This window comes from Diadema setosum, chromosome 19 (assembly GCF_964275005.1).
Source record: "Diadema setosum chromosome 19, eeDiaSeto1, whole genome shotgun sequence".
Lineage (NCBI taxonomy): Eukaryota > Metazoa > Echinodermata > Echinoidea > Diadematoida > Diadematidae > Diadema > Diadema setosum.
The window spans coordinates 32,818,232-32,842,796 of NC_092703.1; the positions used below are offsets into that span (position 1 = coordinate 32,818,232).

Consider the following 24,565-nt stretch of genomic DNA (forward strand, 5'->3'; position numbering starts at 1 on the left):
CTTCAGAAGCCATGCATGCTTACAGACTGCAAAGGGGAATGTTAATTTCAGCTTATTTTTCTCAGAGATTACTTAAGTCAACAGCACTTGATCGTCCATCACGTAATCGATCGCCGGGGAGTCACACTGTATAACCAGCAATTGACGGTAATAATGAGCGAGAAGTCCTTCATAATCTCCAAACCGTGATATCGGAAGTGGAAATTTGCTGCTATCGACACGAAATAGCGTGAAGGCCAAGCGTGTTATGACAACTCACAATGTGGCGCCACATTGGTCAGAAGGAAAGGAGTACGTGTCTGTTGCTAACAGTCAGCGACCAGACATTCCATAGCAGGTACGGCAAAATGCATATATCAAGGCATTTATTGGTGGCGGGTACTTTATGACGCTCTTAAATACTCACTACATCAAAAGTTTCTTAAACGACATGTAGTATTGTTGGATAACTTTAGTGGTAGCCGGTCGTGTACGCTTTATTTCCTATAGGGAAGCCGCTTAACAAACTTTTACTTGTTTGCAGAACACCTAAGTACGAGAAAATGTAAGTCATTAAAGGGGATGGCTAGTAACTGATCAGTGGGAATCAGTGGGAATATTGTTCCAATCCTTGTGGGATTCATTTAAGAGTACATAATAATATCTATTGTTGTGTGAAAAATGTTTGCTTCAGAATGGTATCATATTCAAGTAATGTGCAGTTTAATGTTTCTAGGTTCGCATGCCTGTCCAGTGACGGGGCATTAAACTGCACATTACTTGAATATGAGACCGTTCTGAAGCAAATAATTTTCACACAACAATATATATATATATATATATATATATATATATATATATATATATATATATATAATGTATTCTTAAATGAATCCCACAAAGCCCGCGCGCGATACACAAATTTATATAGTAGCCGGCCGCCGCTAGCGCTTGCATTTGCATGCATGTTACGTATGTGTTCATTCGATCTTTCACGATCTACGGTAGATGTGACGTGAATTGTGTCTTAGATCTCGGATACAAGAACATCTAATTCTGGTCTAGATTAGCCAGATCTCGGCCTAACAGTAACATGACGGCTACCATGGATAGATCTACAGCTCTTCGGAGATTTGCAGATCTGGATGCAGAGGATTATGAAAAACTCCTAAACAAAAAGGACAGTGAGAATACGCACAAAGCCACCAAGATCTCGGTGAGTGTATTCAAAGAATATCTGCGTGAGAAAAAGTTAGATACCGATTTCGAACAGCTTGACAAACCCGATCTTGCAAATATTCTTCGAAAGTTCTATCTAGAAGTCAGAAAGGTAGACGGAGATCACTACAAAATGGCTAGCCTGCTGGCAATCAGGCAAGGTTTGAACAGACACTTAAAAAGACCTGATGGCAAAGAAGTGAGAATTATAGACATAACTAAAGACGTCGAATTCAGTGAGGCAAATATTGCTTTTCAAGCTGCCCTCGTGCAGCTGAAGACACTCGGAAAGGGAGATACAACCCATAAGAGTCCTATCTCACAGGAGGACATAGATCAGCTCTACAAATCAGGGGTATTTGATGAGGATACTCCTCCAAGGTCTCCAATACAAAGTGTTCTTCGAACTGATGCTATTCATCTGTCGTCGAGGTCGTGAAAATCTTCGTGAACTAACTCCAGATCATTTTAAGATAGATAAGGACAGCAACGGAAGAAAGTACGTTTATCAAAGTAAAGACGAATTAACAAAGAAAACAAGAGAAGACAACCCAGATAGTAGAGTAGATGCAGGACGTATGTACTCATCGGGAAAGCCTGGGTGTCCAGTATCTTCCTATGAAAAGCACATTTCGAAACTGAACCCGAAATGCAATGCCCTTTTCCAGACACCTATCACTTCAGAAGCACCAAAGGCAAAGACAAATTCCTGGTACAAAAACATGGCAGTGGGCCAGAGAACATTGGGCGAATTGATGTCTACTAATTAGCAAGAAAGCTGAATTGTCACGCATCTATACCAACCACTGTATTCGTGCCACTGCTATCACAATTCTCGATCGCACGGGATTCAGTGCCCACGATGTCTGCAGCATTTCTGGGCATCACAATGAGGCTAGCCTCGGAAGCTACACTGGACTATAGTTACCGGCAAGCGTAAGAGAGAATTGTCTGATGCATTAATTTCATCAATCACTCACTCGCGGGATAAGACCAGTGCATCTCAAGACGTATGTGATGATCCAGAAGTACATGAAGACCAACCATCACGTCAACATGGTCAAGGCCCAGGACCCAAACAAACAAGAGCAGGTGAAAGTGAGGTATATCTACATGAGTACAATGAGCAGGACCAAGAAGAGAGTCCTATTGTCTGACTCCCAAGTTGCATTGATTGATGACATAATTGGTCCTCAACCGGAGCGAATTCACAATATCAACATGGCCAGTGCTTCTCGCAATACAACCACAAGTATGGAAATGCATCCCCTGGTCTTTAATAACTGCAGCAACATAACCATCAACTACAATAACTTCCAATAGAGATGGAAGTCTGTTTATTTTATAAATAGACTGGTGTTCGAATTGACATTTTTTCAGACTTGGAGTTCTTTGTGTTACTGAAGAGTGTACCATACTCCATGTCAGGATCAAGTAGGAGACCATACAGCACACGGAGACAGAAAGGGCGAGTGAAAATATTCTTTGCTAAAATCCTCTGTAGGATAATAATGATAATATTGGATGTCCTATTTTCGGTTAATACAAGGAAATATTGGACTCGTCTTCGACTTGTCCAATATTTGTGCATAGCTCGTCCAATATTTCCTTGTATTAACCTCAAGGCCATCCTAAATTATATAATTATTTCCTATAATTTCTCTGCGACATCTCCATGCAGACCTCATTACTTTCAGTGATACAATGTACTTTACCTGACCTATATACAGAATGAGATATATATCACATCGACTCTTGCAGTGTCGTTAAAAGTGCCTAAGCAATGGTATGATTTTCATATTATGATCATATGTTATCAGATTATGATTCCGCCTATTTCTGAAAGATGTCAGGCAAGTGCTTTTTCGTTATGCTAGAAAAATTAGAGGATCTTGAATTCCCTTTTTACATTTTCTTCGTATCGTTGTCTTTCAGTGACGTCATAAACTGTTGTAGTTTTCTCAGCCAGCGATGGCACCTCTGAAACTTTCAGAATTCATACGTTTGGACGGATTGTCGGATTTTCCTCAAACTTTCTCTGATAATAATATTCTAAAATATTGCTGCAATCACTTGATCCACACATTTATATTTGGGTGAACTTGTCCTTTAATTAAGATGACAGCGATGATGAATATAGCGTGTTGCGGTTTCCGGTATTTGTTATGAAGATGAAGATTACAGTATAAGAAAAAACGAATCCTTTAATGGGCTTCCCTAGTTTCGCTTTCCAGTTGGGTCGGCAATTTACACATTGCTCTGCTATGGTTAATGTTTACATTATGTTCGATATTTTGTATATTAGTGGTTTCCGCTCTTTGTTAAAATAATAGGTCGAACGTAACTCGTACTAAGTAGGTCATTATTTCAATCGAAGTACATGCTTCATCGTGTTTTAGAACGTAATTGTTATGATAGTCAAGAGATATACACACTCCGAGATACATTCTTATAAGACCAGCGTCTTTGCAGCGTCTCGTGCTATGGAGATTATTTCACGCGTGATGAATCTTTCCAGCGCCCATTATTGTTAATGCAGACCGGTAGACATCATTTTGTCCTTTGTTAATAGTTAGATTTATAGACATTTTTTTTTTCCTGAAGATCTACGAACGAGTTACTCACGCTATTGTCCCTTTTGGTTATTCCGGGGTGAGTCCTGAAAAACTTTAATTCGTCGGGTATATCTTTAAGAGTTTATGTACCGCTGTCCAGCAACGAGTATAGATGAGGACCGAAAAGAGGATAAGTTCCTGTCATCCGTCCATTCTTCCGCACTTCCTCCTTGAATACGAGAAATATGATGTCTGGAGCATTTCGAAACGAATATGGTCAACCTATATCTCTTTTAAAGCAGCATAAACAGAACTGTCTCTCAACTGCCCGTTTGCGAATGCAAGAAACAAGAAGAGTGAAAATAGGTAAATGAATAACTTTAATGTTTTGACGGAAACAGGTGATGGTGATCCCCTGGTGATCTTTTAACAGTTTGGTTCCTACACTCTCAATTACGACTGCAACGGTAATGCCACTGGCAACCGCTCAGAATGTATGTTGCACATTTTGCAGGCCCCAGATTTGCACATCAACTGTAGTAAATTCCATCATCGTGGTCGAATTCTTAAAGTGTACATGTCTTCCTTTTCGCCGCATCGTGGAGCATTTAGGTAGGATTTAAAACGGTGAAATAAATTCATTTTTTCAGTGATGATGTCGTTTCGTAACACGTGAACGCAATGCCGTCTCTTGATTACTGTATGGTACACTAATTTAGGTCAGGAGAGCAAGGCAGGATTTATAAGTCAGGGGTGACTCGTGAGGCATGTCATTTCATTGGGACAATGAAGTCATCTTTGAAGCTTGAAATCGATTAATATACGTTGGCGCAGATTGATTTTTGTCAAACGATCGAATGTCTTCAAGCAGATGCGCGTATCTTACATAACGTTCTTCATTTCGTCCTCGTTGATAGAATCATTGCTAGTTTCTTTGCGTGCCAATTACACCCTCTTCACATCCACACTTGCATTCCACAATCACCTTGACCTTTATCCTCATCATGTCATAAAATTGTATGAGCAGAATCTATTGCGCCCTGGTTTTATGTTACACATTTATAGTCATGTACGGTCGTTACTCCAAAAACGTTTTGCTAAAAACATTAAAATCTATATCCTCATTTTGACTGTCATTATAGTATGAGCAGTATATATGCGCCCTGATTTTATGTTACAAATTTATGTTCATATACGGTCGTTACTCCAGAAACGTTTTGCTAAAAACATAAAAATCTGGAGATATATGAAGGGAGAATTATATGACCTGTCAGCCTGTTAACAAGGTTAAAATTTAAAGAGCAACAATACTATTCTCATTCAAGCAATTTCACTGGATTATACGCGAATCTTTTCTTTTTGGTAGACTATGTCTGAACGATATTTCACCATGGTTCTCTCTGGAACATAATTATATTCTAAATAGTCGTAAGACTCATGAATGTATTATTCTATTATATTGTCATTTTCATCTTAATTATCTTCACCACTTTCACTATTATCATCATCGTCTTTAATATCGCCACCATCTTCATCCTCATCAACATCAACATCACCATCGTTGCTGTATCCATCCTTTCTTTTACCAACGTCATCATCATCTGCATCATCATTTTTACTCTCAGCAACATATTCACCATTCTCTTTTATTTTTCATTTTTACCGTCAGTACCAACGTCGCTATCACCAAAACAGAGAACAAGTCTGGTATCCTAGCAACGGAGATTGATGAGAGGTTGTCTCGGTACAGGGAAACACTCACCGAGATGAAGGGGGATAAGAAACACTGACGTGACGAAGTCTGCCCCGGCCAGACTCACGATGAACATGTTGGTGAGCGTTCGCATCGAGCGCACCCGGAAAACGGTGAACATGACCGTGAAGTTGCCGAATATACCCAGGGTAGCAATGATGCCGTAACATAGGCGAATCCAGAGCTGCATATATAATAGATGGCACAGAGAGAGAGAGAGAGAGAACAGAAAGAAAGGGATGGAAATAGGAATGGTGGGGGGGGGGGGGAGAACAAGGTATGGAAGGTATATAATACTTATACAATGTGCGATGGAAGCATTACTTCTGCTGACTATTATGCATTAATTTTCTTTTAGGTAGGGAGATATACGCCCTTGAGAATGACGATGGATACCATCAACACTGTAATCCTTCAAATAGCGCCGCTTTCAAGATTAATCTTAGAATATACGTTCTTACTACTTTCACCAATACAACAATAAGAACAAGTAGTCCTCAAACTGCTGTGGGTGAATTGGCGTTGTTGTTGCTGTTGCTGCTGCTGTTACTTCTACTTCTGTTTCTGCGATCCTTGTTACTTTTTGACTCCAGACCTGGCTTCTAGCTGCAAAACCAGATACCAAAACATCATCAACACTATACAGGCTGGTGCAGGGAACGCGGAACAGGGGGCAAGGGAGCTGAACCCCCCCCCCCCCCCCACACACACACACACATTAACACACATACACACACACACTTGGTATTAATTAAAGAGCTATAGAACATAACTAATACAACAAAACATAAAAGACAAACAAACAAACAAACAAAACTCATGATTTTCGAGGTTTTTCTAGAGAGAGTAATGAGCATTCACCCTTTACCCATAAAATTGTATTCAACGGCAGGTGTAGTGTTTCGTTTTCATATTTATGACGCATTTTTTGAAGGTTTCCTTTTACCTTCTGCGTGCCATCAGTCTCCTATCCAAAGGCATGTGCGTGAAATTTGTGTGTGCTTACTTGACTCATTGGAAGAGAAAGGGTTAATGCCAGAGATAAAAGTCAGTTAACCATCAACAAATACATAGATCAGCTCCATGAATTCGCCAGTCGGGAAAAGCGCAACATCTGCTGAAATTGATTTTCTTCATAACTCCACCTGACTGACGTGTGTCTATTGTATCGTAATCAAAGGATTGTTAAGCACAAACCTGTCACGGTGTGCTATTCAACGAATGTCTGTGCCATCAGAGATTTCGGTCAAATAGATAATGTTGTGTGCAGGGCAACGCACGCAAAGGGTTAACAAACCACGACGTAGAGTGGACTGGTTTCTCCTATGACAGACCGGTGTGGAATGCATCGTTGATGACTTGCCAGCATTAACACACTAAATCATTGATATCAGATGGTACATGCAGTAAGTTTTGTATTTCACTGCAATCTTTCGTTGTTTTTTTTTCCTTTCCGGGAATTCCCTCAGTATGTTGTATTAAACAGTTAGTCCTCCACGGCAGACAAATTTCGTAATTGATAGTTAATCATGGAGCACTTACCTAATTATGAAGCGTAATTGGCCAACAAGGAATGACAGTATTGATAACACAGCTTGTTGTTAATGGGCATGGTTGCTAGGTTAACATTAAATGGCCTGGAATGGGTGCATGGGGTTAGGATGATGATGATGATTAGATTCAGTAGTCTCCTGCGAGTCCTGGCTTGTACTATAAAACAATGGCTATGAAGGGTTGAGGATTTGAATATGAGTTAACTCGTTGAAGACGAGTCCCAAGAATACTTCGGCAGGACCAGTGTCTATGTGGGAAAATGCGTTATAGCAAAATCAGTTCGTCCTCAACGGATGGAGACATCAAAATAAGAAAATGAACTTTAATGGAGAATATAAATGGGGAGTAAACCGAGCAGGACAGTGCCACATTAAGGACAAGGAAATGCGACATCAACGTATCCTGAGAACTGTGCCCTATACCGCTGTCTCGACTGATAACCGCAGGGAAGGTACTTTTTGGCGCTGTCATGGTATAAGACCTAATAATAATTGAATATGAATATTTGAACACTGCCATAATACGTACAACAACGAGCACTAACTGCATGTGAAGTTGGGGAATTTGTTAAATCACAGTTCTTTAGAAATAGAGTTTCTCCTCCATTCATTGTCCACAGACCTGTGCCATTTTTTTTTTTTATTCTGTTAGCATAGTTGGGTTGCCAAGGCTACCTATGTAAAGTAGCTTTACAGCTCGAATTTGCCAAGCATCGCTGGGCTTTCCAGGAGCAGTCAATAATTCACTAAGCTAATGCTAGTGCCATTATAGTTACATACACCGTCAAAACGTAAGACAGTAACTTTTCACATACATACCCTTCTGGAAGGAACACAGTGTCCCACAGTGTGTTTACAGTGTGGTCACATAGTCGACTGTGTGAAAATGCTCGAATTTAACAGTGTGGAGATGATTTCACACTGTTGGTTTGGTTTTCACAGTGTGTTCACATGGTAATGTTCTGTGTCACACTGTGAATTGATCATTCACAATGTGTTCACACTGTTAAAACGTTCGAATTTAACAATGTGAAGAGACTTCACAGCGTGCTCACGATGTATTCGCATTGTGTCCACACTGTGTTCAAACTGTGTTTCTCACTCTGTGGGACACTGTGTTCTTTCCAGCATGGTATTAAGCATACTCTTTCTGTACTGAAGAGAATGTGCGACGCTGTATAGTGAAAGCAAACATCAAGACAAAGTCGTGAAATCTTCAAATTTTCTTTGTCAAAGTACGGTCAAGTTGTTTCTGCATAGCTCATACTGTCATTACAGTATATTGCACACCGATTCTAAATGTACGAAATCAAATTGTAGGGAATTCAGGATGAGTATATTTCATTCAAATTAGAAGGGATCGGATTCACGTGCCAGGACCATACCAGTCATAAATTGATACTGTCAGAGATATTGTTTGGCAAACATACGCTGTAAGTGTCAGTATGGATTTCACACGGTTTTTACGACGTAATACGACATCAAAATGAGGTCAATTTCTGTCATGTCTGTGTCAAGTTAATGACTTGACAGCGTTGCCTGCATGCAGGTACAAACAACGCAGTAAATGATATATTCAACAACGACTTCCACCGACAACAGAATCATTATTCAAGAGGGGAGAGTTTGCGGGTAACGTATCTGTCATGTTAGTCAAGCTCACGTGGGATGGCATGATTTTACCATAAGGAGGTTTTAGAAATGGAGTTCCAAATGGCTGTATCTATTCAAACAGTTGTCAGTTTTCTCGTGATATACAAAGAATTCTACTTGTGCATTGTGCCTTTGTTGATCGGGTTTCGATGCCGCCGTCTTGCTGAGCAATCTGTCGATTCATTTTCAACGTTGCCATAATGTTAGCCATATTTTTATTGTTTATTTATTAAATGAAATGAAATCTCACTTGATGATAATCCATATAAAACAAAAGTCAATCCCGTCCAGAAAAAATGTGCGAAAGTGTAAATCAGAGCTGTATCACGTGAAAGTGTTTAAAACTGTACCCTCACGGACAGCCGGGTTTATCACTTTTCTACTTGATTCCGACAATTAAAACTGATGTGGAATAACCTTTTAAAAGTCTTTATTATTTAAGAATAGATCAGAGTAGTGCCCGGGTATGCCCAATCGAGTAATTTTTATTTCATCACGTACTTGCGTGCGTGCAGAGTGTGTGTGTGTGAGTGCTGTGTTGATTTTCTTTCGGGGAACCTACTCCTGCAAGCATCTGCTTCTATGTAGGTTCCCTCCACACACAATTTTATTTATCCGTCATGAATGTACCCTTGAGAATAATTTCAACTGATTTTGTGCTATGTAAATGCCTTTGTACATACTGCACTTATAACTTATTATTTATGTGTCACTTTATATTGTCATTGACGGATGTTGTAAACACAACACTGTTTGTGTGGCAACCTAATAAATGAAATGAAGAGAAATGAAATGAAATGATATGAAATGAAATGAAATGAAATGAAATGAAATCATTTTTTTTTTTCGCGCAATCTCTTTTCACCAATCCCCTTGTCTTAATCATTATAAATCACTTATTTTTTATAAATAGGGATGGCGAAAAGTATAATTACCATCACAAAGACATAATGTGCCTTAGAAAGTGGCCGGTGATTATGCAATGAGACAAAAGTCAACTGTCTTCCTATCTGCGCGGCAGATCCAGTTTGCCACTGGCTTCAAATATTTTCGAGTGGCGGCATCGAACATGGAGTCAAATGAAATTAGACAGAATCGTGACTCCATTCTCTTAAACTTCCTTGATTTTATATACAAGCACCTTTGCAATGCCAGTTATTAATCTATTACCGACATAATAGACACCTTCGGCGTAATAGCCCATACAATCTATTACTCGGTTTTTACAGAAGTTGGAAGTCATGTGTGCCAAAATGAGAAACCAGACCTGGTGATGACATGGTAACATTCACGCCATATTACCAAGAACTGCATGAGAAGGAGAGTGTCACTTTGGACTATTATCATATAGAAATACAAACGTAGATGATTGATATACCAGGACCCCGTCTTATCAAAAGAAATAATCGATTATAATTTTCCTTACTACACAGGCTGCCATAGACTTACCATAGAAATCAACTATATAATCAATAACTCTTCATAAAACAGGGCCCAGTAGTCCCTAGTCGAGCATAGAACTCGGTCCGCCCAGTTACGAAGCAAAACGCGAAAGTACTCAGGGAAATACCCGGATGTCGGAATACCATGTGATGACACGATATCGCAGGTCGAATTTTGCAGACTGCATGCAGTCGTCGTTTTCTAGAGTAGAACAATTATAATCATTATCTGATATGGTGCACAAAAATAGCTCTACGATATGGTATTTCCTGTAATTTCTCTGCGACATACCCATGAACACCTCGATCATTACTATCAGCGATACTACACCGGACGTATCATATAGCGACCCGATTGCTATAAGAGAAGTTTTGAAATGCAGTTTCGTTAAAAGTGCCTCATCAATAATATGATATTCATGTTGTATATTGTCAGTAGGCCTAATATGAATCTCCCTATTGTCTGAAAGATGCAAGCAAAGTGCTTATCCGTTATGCTAGAAAAATGAAAGTATGTTGAATTTTCTTTATATTTCCTTCATACATCGTTGTTCATGCGTGACATCAAAAAATGTTGTAGTCTTCTCATCCAGCGATGGCGTCGGCGAAATCGTAAGAATGTATAGCTATATTGAACGGATTTCCTTAAAATTCACTGAAGTCATGTAATAACATTCCCGCATTCACCCAATCTACATTTATTTTAATTACATTCTCCGCTAATTCACTGTATTGGCAATGCCATTGTATATATAGGGAACTTGCTGAATGTATCAGAAAATAAATATGATTATATGATTATATAAAGCAGCTCGTCTGAAATGATTCAGGTGTGTATGTAATTCAAATGAACCACGTCATGCACTTCAAAGCACAAGGGTAATATAACGTTCATTCCCGGAGTGAAATCATAAGTCTGTATTGTACAATATACTATTTTGAATTAACTATCAATGTTATAGAGCTCGGAAACAGTCCTGGGTTTCAAGGTAAAAGTTGGCAGCATGCGAGATCATTTCTGGAAGGTCAAACCTATAGGCCCAATCAACTTACAATGAATAAAAGCTTAAATCTTTTTTTGCTCTCATTGTTTCAAAGTGTAACACGGATAAAAGCTATCCTTGTATGTAATATGAAATAATTTCATTGAAACTAACCAGCAACAAATGCATAATATATTAAATACTAAAATACACATAATGATACCAATAAAATCATTCAGAGTGGCTAAACACTGCTAAAGGCAAAGAAAATTTGCGATGCCTGCGATTATTTGATTTTGATAGATGTATACTCATCTGAATTCATGTATAGTTGTATTTCAAAATATACCAAACATTTTCTCCTATTTTATTTAACTTATTGAATCATCTTTGTATAGTACTACTACGTTTGCTTTTTGAAGTACGGTACGTCATGAAGACTCAATCTACCAATGCGGTATGTTTATCAGAACGAGAAAATCTTTAGTCCAAGGACTCCAAGTGGAGGAAACCTTGTATTCATCGCTCTTTGATCATCCGTCTAGATACGCTGATTTATTCTTTTAGTCTGTAGTGTAATTCAAAAACCGGATGCCGTCTACTGACACAACAGTATTTAAAAACCGTGAAAGAATTCATTCGTAATAATATATGAATTGTGTTTATTATATTTATTTCATTTATTTCCAAATTCCATTTGATATTCCACAAATTCTATTTCCATTTATTTTTGTCGTTTTCTAAAATAATGATAATAATAACAACAACAACAATAATAAGAAGAATAAGAATAATGATAATAATACACAAAAAATTTCTACAGCGCCATTTTCCATTCTGATTATGCTCAATGCATTTAAAATGACTGAGGGAATTAGTTGGAGCTTCTGTCGTAATATGCAATCGAAATGAGTCGGGCTAATCAGGTTTAGAGTATAGAGATGTTTGATACCTGATCTTCGAAAGCATCGCCGTCCGATGACCACCCCCCGTTGACTTCTCCGTTGGGTACAGTGCTCACGCTGCTTGGTGTTATCACCGGACCCGCTCCAGCAGCTGTTGGGGCGAAGCTCGTGGCGTCCCCGGAGAGCGGCGAGGTAAAGACGCCAAAGATGTCGGGTGGAGTTGGCGTCGCTGTCAGGTCGCTAATCAGCGAACTGGCCTCCGTAACAACCTGCGTTGTCATGTTGTAGTTGACCAAAGACGGTTATTATCCTTTCACCTAATAAATTGTTGCAATAACTGGCCTCGGGCAGCAAAGGATACCTCGAGATTAAACGTTGTTTACCCGGATAAAACGTTAATTACCTTTTGTCACCTATTTCATGACGTCTCTCTTCCCCTTTCTTTATTTGTCAAGAACAGTTCAGAAGATCGGAGCCATTTTGCAGTTCTCAGGGAGCCCAATCCAATCTAGAAAATCAGATGTTAGCCAATCCTATAACAGACTTGATTTTCAGATTAGCATCCCTTTACTAAAAACTAAAACAAGATTTCGCGTCGCAACAGGTAAAAGCGTCGCGAATTTCACGCTCGCGCGTTAGTGCGTATCGCTCTGTATTGTTCAGTCCAAGAAAATAAACCTGATCAGAAAAAAACGACGCACACACAGGAGGCAACGATATCCTCTGTCCTGTGTATAATGTCCTTCATTTTACTTCATGTCAGAAATGGCCATGCACGAAGTTAAGAGTATTGAAGTCGACTGAGAAATCCTGAACACTCGAGCGCTAATCAGCTCAGAATGCGCTTGTATAGTCATTGTTTTGATGGAGAGGGAAGTTCGTCGAAACATGCTCTCAGATTACACGTGAAGTAGTCAGCACGTGAAGGTCTGACGCAAATGCGCGCACGAGTCCGATTGAGCATTTTACTCACATCAGCATTGCCTCTGAACGCCAAGCGAGCGAATGGTCAAACAGACCTAATGCACAACGCTCTATCTCTCACTTTATAATACAGGGCAGTGCGATTATAACATTGGACAGCCCATCTTTGTGTGTGTGTGTGGGGGGGGGGGGGTGTGCGTGCTTGTGTGTGTGCTGTGTGTGTTTATTATCAACATTTCTCCTTCCACCGTGTGTAAATAGGGCCTACATAATATTATAATTATATAATTTTAAATTACATCCATTTGTCAATATTTGATGTATGTGTGGGTTTTTTTTGTTTTATTTTGTTTTTTAGTTGCGCCCCTAGCATTTGATTTAAAGGGATGGTACAGTATTGGTTGAGATGAAAATTGTTCTTTAACTTTTTTGCGAGATACCAAGAAAACACTTATGAAATAGTACAGAGCATGCCATTTTAATAGGAATTCAAAGTTTATTTGGTGAAAATCGGGTTTGGAATAGCTGAAACATTAAAAAAAAAAAAGTAAAACAAAACGATCGTAATAAAATGTGGGCCCCACACTTTATTAGGATCGCTCTGCTTTGGATATCTCAGCCATTTCAAAATCAATTTTCATCAAATAAACGTTGAAATCCTCATGGAATTACATGCTCTTTCATATTTCATAAGAGGTTTCTCACTATCTCACCAAAAAATGATAAAAACCTGAAGTTAAGTCTCAACCAAAACTATACGATCCCTTTAAAGTGCATGTAGAGCCGTACAAATACAAATCTCACATAATATTGCTATTACATCGTATTAGACCTGGTCACTTATATCATCTGTACAGGAGACTTTATTATGATACATAGGCCATGTTACATGTACACATTTGAAAAGAAAAAAACGAAAAAACTTTGACATCATTATTTAAACTTTGATTTGTTTCCGATGGAGATATCCATAATGAAGTTATGTCACAATTCATTCTAAGTCACTCTGCCTGCATGATATATATATATATATATATATATATATATATATATATATATATATATATATATATATATATATATATATAGCAAGCAACTTGCTTCCTTGGTGTTATTTGGTTATTTTGTCCGCGAGGAGACTGCAAAATACAAGCTCAGCTTTTCAGTATGTCTCCTCCATTTCCTGCAACTTTAATTTTAATTCAGTTTCATCTGCTTTTGTGATACGTAGTATTGTTATTTTCACGTATTTTTCTTTGTTGCTACACTGCATTGATATTGTGTTTTTGTGTATGAAAATGTTTTGCACTGTTGGAAATTAAATAAATGAAATGAAATGAAATGAAATGAAAAAGGATGGTTTATTTGTCCACTTGTACAAATTAAAAAAAAAAAGAATCGATATATCAACGACAATCTAACTACGATGTGACAAAATCATTGATAACCAAACTTACTCATAAAATATATGTTGGCCCTATCCCACATACACACAGGTACCTAAAAGAAATAGCATAATATTATACGTGTACACACTTCAACATATTTGGAGGTACTGGCGGAGACCGTGTCGAGTCGGGAGTGGGACAAACGCCGGGATTTGTACAAATGCCGAGAAAAGTACAAAGGCCGGGAAATGTGCAACGTCTCGCCTGGAAATGTACAAACGTTGAACTTTGACGGGAAATGTACAAACGCTGCCGGGAAACCGGTTTCTGAATGACCTACACAACATTTTTAATTTTATCCTTGGCCATGAAACAAACCAGATTAAACATTGTATTTCAGGTATTTGCGAGATGTTATAACAACTCAGAAAGTATTCCTTTTAAGTGGACGGGATATAGTTTCTGAATGATAAATAACCAAAATAGGATTATTGTCTTTGATAATTTGCGTATAAGCCCATAGGCAATTAAAGACATTTCCTCAACACTCGAGGTAGACATTGGATGTGACTGATTGTAAGGCTTCGTTAGAAAATGGAAAATGTACATCAAGTCAATAATTTTCTTTCCCAATTTTCCCAGTTAATGACACCTGTAAGTGGCTATCTCTTTGGGGGATGATCTGATTACTTCAACATGGAGTAGCATTTAATTAATTTTCCATTTGAATTAAAGCATGTCCAGTGGGAAGATGGGATGAATTTTAATAAAGAATAACATTCAGCTGTGATTTTTTTTTTTTTTTTCAAATTGATTTGATTTTGTTCTTTATGCTTTTCCCCTAAACTTTTTTTAATAGTTTGTTGCTGAAACGAAGTTCTTACTGTGAGACCCGTGAGTCCGAGTTTATCTTGCACTGGATTGATTTCTGGTAGGACGCCATCTGCGTCCATTCCTTTAAGTTTGCAGAGTGATCAGTTTTGCTCTCTAAGAACTAAAAAGTTGTATCTGCAAAAGGAGACTGATGTCATCATATTGTATAATGTGTTCATTAACTATTTCGGAGTGACTATTTTAGGTACCTCATTGACTTATTTGATAACAACCGCTTACTGTCTGGGAATTCCTGTAAACTCGCCCGGCGTACGAACTACCACGTATTTAGAAAAAAAAAAAAAAGAAAGAAAGAAAGAAGGAAGGAAGAAAGAAAAAAAAGAAAGAAAGAAAGAAAAGAAAACACCTTTTCTAGCTACAAGTAAATACAGAAAAAAAAGGTATTAGAATGCAGGTCACTTCAAATTTAAGTTGATCAAACAAAATGAGTGAAATGGAACTTAATAGTATATGTCATAGAATTTTCGAGTTACTTACACCTCATAAAGAAGTGATTTAAATCAAAATCATGTATGGAAATATGAGACGATGATTAATTCTTCAGAAAAAATAACTTTGTAAAGATGTAAATGATTTTATTAACAGTAATTCCCGGTTTACAAATTCATCACTTCTAAGGGAAACAGTCATTACTAGTTAATCGTCACACCTGCAAGACAATTTCATTTTATTTCTGTTTTTCATTTGTTTCATTTCAGAAAATTTGATTTGATTGAGTTGATTTATATATAGCGAGAATTGTAATAGCTACAATTGTCATTGTTTTTCAACCACTTCATTAAAAACAAAATCACTGTTCTGCTTGCTTCACTCTGACATGTTGTTGAGTCTGTAACGCTGCGCGAACCCTTGTGGTCAAAGGGAAATACAAGAATTAAACATTGATTGCACAAGCATGTCAAGCATTCAGTTGTTCGCGAAAGACTATACTAAATTGTGTTTACACCAAGTCATTGTGCAACGTAGCTTTACAATACCCAATCACGGTGATCGCCCATTAAAGGGATCGTATAGTTTTGGCTGAGACCTAATTTCAGGTTTCTAACATTTTTTGGTGAGATAATGAGAAACCTCTTATGAAATATGAAAGAGCATGTAATTCTATGATTAATTCAACGTTTATTTGATGAAAATTGGTTTTGAAATGGCTGAGATATCCCAAAAAGAGCGATTCTAATAAAGTGTGGGACCCACACTTTACTACGATCGCTTTGTTTTACTTCGTTTTTGGATGTTTCAGTCATTCCAAACCAGATTTTCATCAAATCAACTTTGAATTCCTCTTAAAATGGTATGTTCTGTACTACATCATAAGTGTTTTCTTGGTATCTCACAAAAAGTTAAACGCCCAATTCTCATCTCCACCAATACTGTACCATCCCTTTAATCTTATGACCGTATAGAGGAACCATACATATATCAAGACAAAATGTTGCACAGTCATTAGCATCGGTCATTGTTCAAAAAGCTGGTGTATACGTCTTACAGCATCAAATTTAGACATTCATTCCCTGGGTGCTAGTTTTCATGAGATAATTGTTTCTCATTCATTTCCGTTCATTCCCAATACATTGTAGGCCTACCTGTAAACGGCTGCCTTATAAGCGCAAATGACATTACAAAACATAAAGTATATATACTGCTAAAACCAATTTTCAAGACTTTAAAAAAGGAAATGCAAAATACAACCATTCTTTTTTATTGTTATTTGTTGTTTTCTCGTTTGGAGATCCCTTTGTATGCATCATAGTCGGTATGAAAAGGGGCATTAACAACACGTTATACAGTATATAAGGAAAAATCTATAGAGGACACTAAAAACAAAGAAAAAGGAGTTCCTTCCATTCTAATGCATATAGCCAGCACTCGGCTATAATGACAAAATGGTGTATGATCCGAGATCCGCACTGGGAGAAATAAAACAGCTAAGACAATAAAATGACTACAAAATTTGTGCTTTTTGCATGCTTGCTGTATATAATCGGGTTAGAACAACAAGAATTGATGTTTGATGCGTATCAGGATGATTGCCCCCCCCCCCCCCCCCCCGGACAGTTACCCCCTGTTAAAGAAAGTGATAGGGTCAGAGTAAAGATTATATAGGTATATATGGTTAGGGTCAGGATTAGGATTAGGATTAGGCTTAAGATTGAGATTGGGGTAATTGTCCATAGGGTAATTGTCCTAGAACCGTTTGGTGATGGAGTTTGTCTGAGGGTCTGCTTTATACGTTGAAGATAATATCTGTAGCATTTCCAAATTCGTGCAATATTACTTAATCACCATTCCATATTAGATTCAACACAGCTTTTGTTATCTAAGAAACGACAACTCCAGCACATCTGAGACTTTGATATATAAAATTGTTTCACCTCAATGACTCCCCTATTGAAAAAAAAAAATACACGTATAATACCAACACTTTACCCACCCTTTTGCCACGGCCTATTGTAATTCCAGTACTAACTGCCAGAAACCAAATGCCAATAAACACGTCATAGTCATGCTATCAATATTTAGACACTCAATCGAAAGTGACAAAGGGTAAAGTGAATGCTATCGAGTTCATCAACCTTATGGGATTGCATTTCACTTCACTTTGTTTGTTTTTACTTCTTTACAGCTACTCTAGTGTATCGTTCACGTGATTACGTACGTAAAGTATGGTCTCTAGAACGGAAAGAAATACAGAATAATGTCTCGCTGATATAGTCAGGCTATTTTTAGCAGCGGACTGGTATAGGCTACAGGGAACTTACTAAGCCGTGTAAAGGACATTGGTTCTAAGGGACAGAAGTTTAAAGGGAACCAAAACCCAAATATGAGTGTGGATTCAGGAAAAGTTTGAGGAAAGAGGACAATCGTTTCAAAGCTTTGAATTTTTAAAGTTTTGTTGCCGTCATCGCTGGATGAGGAATTATATATCATGACGTCATCATGGACAACAATGATATGTAGAAAATTATAAAGAAAATTTAACATATTTTCACTTTTCTAGCATAATGAAAGAGCAGTTAACTTACCGCTTTCAGAGAGCAAGGGGAACCATGATATCATCCCTAACATCGTGCATGTCAGTTAAAAAGTCAATGGAATGCGTATTTTTCTTGAACCCCCCCCCCCCCACAATTTTGTGGAATTTTCCTTATTCTTCATTTTGTTGTCCGGAATGACGTCATGAACTGTAGTAGTCCTCTTATCAAACGAAATTTAAAGAAAAAATCCTGTCAGGCCAATATGGTGTCTATAAAGGAGACCTCCAGATGATTTTCAGACTTTATGTTTGAAAATCCTTGAATAATATTTGTTATTAGTTATACTGAGTACAGAGTTTCAGAATTTATGAATATATTGATTTGAATGAGGAATAAGAATGTTTTCAAAATTTATTACAAATTGCAATGAAAGGATGATGACATGATAGCTTTACCATAAGAATGCTTGGGCTGGGGCTCAAGGAGGCAGAACAAATGAAGATTTTTTTTCAGAGTGTTGGTTTCTCTGCTCAACACTCAAGGGCCACAATATTTTCTACAAATCTATGCATGTAGCTATTGATTTCACCACATGATGTGCAATTATGAAAATCGTTTGGAATGCCCCTTTAAGCAAAAGGAGATCGAGGAGAGGTGAAAGGACGAGAAGTGGTCCCTGGTATCAGGTGACCTTAAAGCGATGTGAGTGACGTCATAATATGTATACCAACAGTTCGAAAATAACGTCAATCGCGGTCCTATATCCTGACATTAAAAATGGTTGACGTAAAGGAAAGCCGAACCAGAGGCAATAAAGTGTCAGGTTAAATTGCCATAGATAGTTAAAACGGCGAGGGTAATTACCCTTTCGAATGCGCGTGCTTCTAGCGACTGGAAATTCAATAACGTTTTGATGTACAAGCATGACAAGGTATACAAACAATAATATCTCCATATGAGTATTAGTACATGTATATAGCTTTGCCTCCCCATGGTTAGGCATGCAAAGGGTGTCATCCTTCATGAAGCTATATTGGTTTGGAAACACAATAAATGAGTGTAGATCTGTTGGTAATCGGTATGTAGAGGCTGATAGTCTGTAAGCCGCAGTACAATATTATCAAGTTAACATATTTTTATGAAATTGTGTGAGATTTGTTTTTTCTATACCTCTTGTTTAGAAACTGAGTAAGATTTGCTCTGAATGAGTGATTGCCAATGTGTAGCCGGGTGACTTATAAAACACAGCACGATACAGGTTGGATAACGAGACATTTATATAATATTGACTGGCCCTGAGGGAGGTACCAGAAAATATTGCCCAAACTGAAAGCATATTGCCCGAGTCGAAGACGAGGGCAATATGTTTTCAGTGAGGGCAATATTTATCTGGTACCTCCCGAAAGAAAGGCCAGTCAATATCATAATTATTACCTATCCCCCTAGGTAAATTAAGAAAATATGTAAATACGGCTATACACTATATATGATACAGATCAAGCCACATTTGACTACCTGTAGACCATCAACATGTTGAATAATTGCAAAATTGTTCATCAATGTATATCATCCAACTCCAACTTCAAAGATACATGTAGTTGTAACAGGCAAACTTCAAACTTCTGAACGTTCTTACACTTTATTTTCACTTCTCTTTTAAAAGTTTGAGAGTTGTAAAACTGATGGTCACTGTGCAATTACTGATCACAAATGGACTAGTCATTGCCTAGTGCTGCTGTAAGTAGTCGACCTTGTATGAGTTGATTTATCAGCGTTCTTCTGCGGTGCGTGTAACTGACACCCTGGACGTCCTGGATGCTTTCTTTTCGTGGTCGATCGGTGGGGAGAGAGATTCCACTCTCTCTCTTCCCACCTCCCCAAACCGGAAGATTGCACTGTTTTTGTTTTGTGTACGGTGTGTGTGACCGACACGCAGCAACGTCGCGAACCCGGCAGAGGCGAACGAATATTGCTTGCTGACCTTTTAACCCTGCAAAATATCAACTGCTGACCTTTAACCCTGCAAAATATCAACCGGAATTGCCTCGCAAAACTACCTCGTATAGGTAATAATGTGGTGTATAGACCAGTCATGAGTAGATAAATCGGGGTCATCCCAGACTATAGACATTATCAAAGTCCATGAATCGTACATGATTGGTGTCCCAAGACACTTTCATCGACTTTCCACATGTTCAAGTTAACTTTACTTTGTGCATCGTTTTATCGCAATATCTCTGTTTCGGGTAACGAAACCTTATATCGAAAACCTTATTGATTCGTGTCCGGCTTTGGTTAAATTTCTAAACGTACTGTGACAGGATTTTAATTTATCAATAAAAAGATGCCTTGAACATGAAGTGAAATTGCACCTTACACTTATAAAAAAAAAGGAACATAGTATTATACTACAATATTGAGTGACAGTCGGGGATAAAGTGATGTTCTCATTAAACCGAAGATGTAGCTCCAGACTAATAATTGAAGAGTTTGTTCGCAAAAACCGATAAGTCCATTTTTGAAGATTTTGAAGTACGGTCTCTGTCATAAAGTACAAAATAATACCTTTTAAATGATATATTGGCCACTACATATAAAGGTACATTTTTGAAGTTATGGTCAAAAGAAGCATTTTTTTTTATTATTCTCTTTATTTTTCTTGACCTTTAATCGCAAATATCTCCATTTGGCAAATATGGACTTATCGCTTTTTTGCGAACAAACTCTTCAATTATAGACAGGAATGCAAGAAATTAAACCTCCTCCCATTAAAGGCTTTTGTCATGTCCATACTCGACAAAGCCCCACTGGAACTTCAGAAATTCGTTGCATTAGCTCTCACAATAACAAAATGCAACATAAAAATTGACAGAACAATAAAATCAGATATCACAGCCAGTGAGGGATAGTATAATCATGTCTTCTCATTAATTGGGTTTTGACATTGGTCCTGTAGTCACAAATTTCTTGAAGTATAGATTACAAACGAAAGAAAGAGAAATTATATCAATGTCATCAGTTAGATTCTGTAAGTAGCTGAGACATGAATCATGGATAAATTGGATGCTGAACAAAACAAATTTTGAAAAACAAAAGTCCGAGTTATTCGTTTTAAACTTTGTTTTCCTTACATCACACATTAATACACACAAACATGTACAAACATCAGAAATCTTGGTTTAATGACACACGTTTGGAATTGTCTCAACAATGGCCTGAAAATAACAGTGATAATAATAATGATTACTTACTATGTGTATGATAAAGCTGTACTCTAATGTAATCTTAATTGGTGACTGAAATCACCAAGCTAGTCACGACAACATTATTGGCATTGCTATACTACATTCGCCATCAAAACAGCAGCAGCAGCAACAGCAGCAGCAGCAACAACAACAACAACAACAACATCATCATTATCAACAACAACAATTAACAACAACAACAACAACAACAACAACAACAACAACAACAACAACAACAACAACAGCAACAAACTGACTACGGCTACCATTGGCTTCAACAGAGATAAGACACAAGGCACCCATTTTTTCTATCTCTCTTCTTTCTATAAAACACAACAACACAACACAAGGCACCCCATAATCCCATCCTATACCTCCAACCTACCCTATCATATCCCCATCCGGCCCCATCTTCTCCATCCTGATACCTCACTTTGCATAAAATATTCATTTTACCCTTTTGTGTTTGTTCTTACCATTTTAGTATGTCTCACGTTGGTTTATTATATTTTCGTGACGTAACAGGTAACACGCACCTGTTACGTCGACCCCTCTGTAAACCAGTTATGTATCATCGTCATCGTTCAGTATAGTGTCATCCAACCGTATTTTACGCCATAGAGAATATCAATGCATTGTCGTTATTTGATGTAAATTAATTGTTCATTGTTATCATACGGAAATAGATAATCATACCATTCTATACCCTGCCCCATCTCAACCCACCCTGCCCCCATCCCTCAACCATCCTACGGTCCTATACCCCATTTCACCCACATCCTACCTCATCCACCTGTCCCCTCCTGTTTCATCCTATACCCTCATCTATCCCATGGGACATGCACCCTATACCCCACCTACGGGCGTAGACAGGAGAGGGGGATGGGTTATGCACCCCCATGCAGCTCACAAGGTGGGGAAGGGGTATTATATAATCATCTCGCTCCCCCTCCCGCCGGTTTCGTGGAAAATATTTAATTATATACATATTATAATCTTTTTTTTTTATTAGTGGTATTCTTTTTATCGTTGTGATTATGATTATCACTCTTCTTCTTCTTCTTCTTCTTCTTCTTCTTCTTCTTCTTATTATTATTATTATTATTATTATTATTATTATCATTATTATTATCATTATTATCATTATTGTTATTATTATTATTGTTATTATTATTATCATTATTATTATTATTATTATCATCATTATTATTATTATTGTTATTATTATTATTATTATTATTATTATTATTATTATTATTATTATTGTTATTATTTCATCATCATCATCATCATCAGTATTAATCTTATTATTTGTATTATTGTGATTTGATTTGATTAGATAGGATTTATTGGTTCCTGTATTATCATTGTATATGCACATACTTAGCTAGTACATGTAAACATACATCACCATCATTATCATAATAATATTGATATTATAATTATCGCCATCTTCGTCATTGTCACCTCGTCTTCACTTCCATATAAAATCTGATCCCTATAAACAATTTCTTCCGCCTCTAAATTGTCGGTAAGAGCCGTATACAACGGAATGGAGTAAATACAGTAAATGCAAAAAAAAAGAAAGAAAAGGCTGTTTTTATTCTTAGAATTCAATTATCTGACTCCCTCGAGAAGGAAGGGGAACTCCGTCCCTCCCCCCCTCCCCCCCCCCCTTCACACAGTGAAAGACGCAAACGCAGAAATTTGATCTTATAGTCATCATGTCTGAAATGCCTCATTAGTTGTTTCTCAAGCTTTGGATTTTAAAATTTCTTAGTATATCTCCCAATTAATATGCTCAAGGGGTCTTGGGCAATACCCCCTGGGCAATTACCCTGGACCATTCTCCTGGCCCTAATCCTAATCCTTATCCTGAATCTAATCCTAAACCTAACCCAAACTCCTAACCCTAATCTTTACTCTAACCTTACCACTAACCAGTATTTAGCCGGGGGGGGGGGGGGTAATTGACCTCTGGGGGTAATTGCCCAGATACGATGCTCAAGATCGTTTAATTTCAGTTCTACTGTGCAAATGCTCCGTCGTGTGGGAGGGGGATATCCCCTCCCCCTTCTGACCACCTTTGACTTTAATAGTTTATACACCTTTGAAAAGACGGACACGCGGAAAATAACTAGCCATCCCACTCCCTGAATATTTAGCGTTCTTACATGGAATTGACATTTTCCATTTATTCCTCTAAAATTGTGCATCAGGTCGTTGAAAATGAACGCAAAAGCTCCACATGAGCTCCCTTTTGTTCCAGCTCCATAAACTTCCTACACAACGAAATACAAATACGAGGGAAAAAAAAAAAGACATATATTGTAATGTACTATAGCCATTCGCAATATCTTTGAATATCAATTTATGATTGCTTCTTTTTGATTCATATTTTCCGAATATTCCTCGAAAGTGTGCACCATATCGTTGATTTTCAGTTCTAAAAATGCAAAAGCTCCATCGTGTGGGAGGGGATATCCCCTCCAACACCCTCCCCCATCTTTCCATTTCAATAGACTGAGTTATGAAAAACGCGGAAAACGCGGAAATACCTCATTAGCCATTCACGTTGCCTCGAATGTTCAATTGTTTTTCAAACTTTTAGATTGACAATATTCCAAACCAAATCGTTGAATTTCAGTTTTAAATGTGCAAAAGCTGCACACCCTCCCGTTTGGACAACTTCACATAGACTTTTAGTATAAATATGAAAACACACGCGGATTGCAGATACAACATTATTAAGCCTTGTCATTGCACATTAGTTTTTCCTACTTTTCAAAATACTCCCCTAAAAGTGAGCACCGGAACATTGAAATTCAGTGCTAAAAATGAAAAATCTCCCCAGTGCTGGAGGGGGGGTGCACCCTCCCCGTTCGGTCTTTTCGCTCCCTAGCTTGGGTGTTCCCTTCAAAATATTGAATACATTCTCCCACCCCCTAGAATACTGGACTCACTGTTCCTGTATATGCAAGCCCGTGTGTGTGTGTGTGTGTGTGTGTGTGTGCGCGCGCGCGCGTGTGCATGTGCGGGTGAGTCGTTATTTGAACAAAAACAAATGATGTGATCGTTTTGGGCCGCAACACCCCCCC

The 24,565-nt window shown here is 37.9% G+C and overlaps 1 protein-coding gene across 1 annotated transcript in view; it reads right to left on the minus strand.

The window, feature by feature from the left end:
- LOC140242445 (galanin receptor 2a-like) overlaps positions 1-12,322 on the minus strand; it is a 45,456-nt gene extending 33,134 nt beyond the window's left edge. The window contains exons 1-2 of the mRNA XM_072322181.1: positions 12,089-12,322; positions 5,515-5,689 (exon numbers count right to left, since the gene is read on the minus strand). Coding sequence (XP_072178282.1) covers positions 5,515-5,689; positions 12,089-12,322 — 409 coding nt within the window. The remainder of the gene's footprint in view (positions 1-5,514; positions 5,690-12,088) is intronic.
- Positions 12,323-24,565: the final 12,243 nt, after the last annotated feature.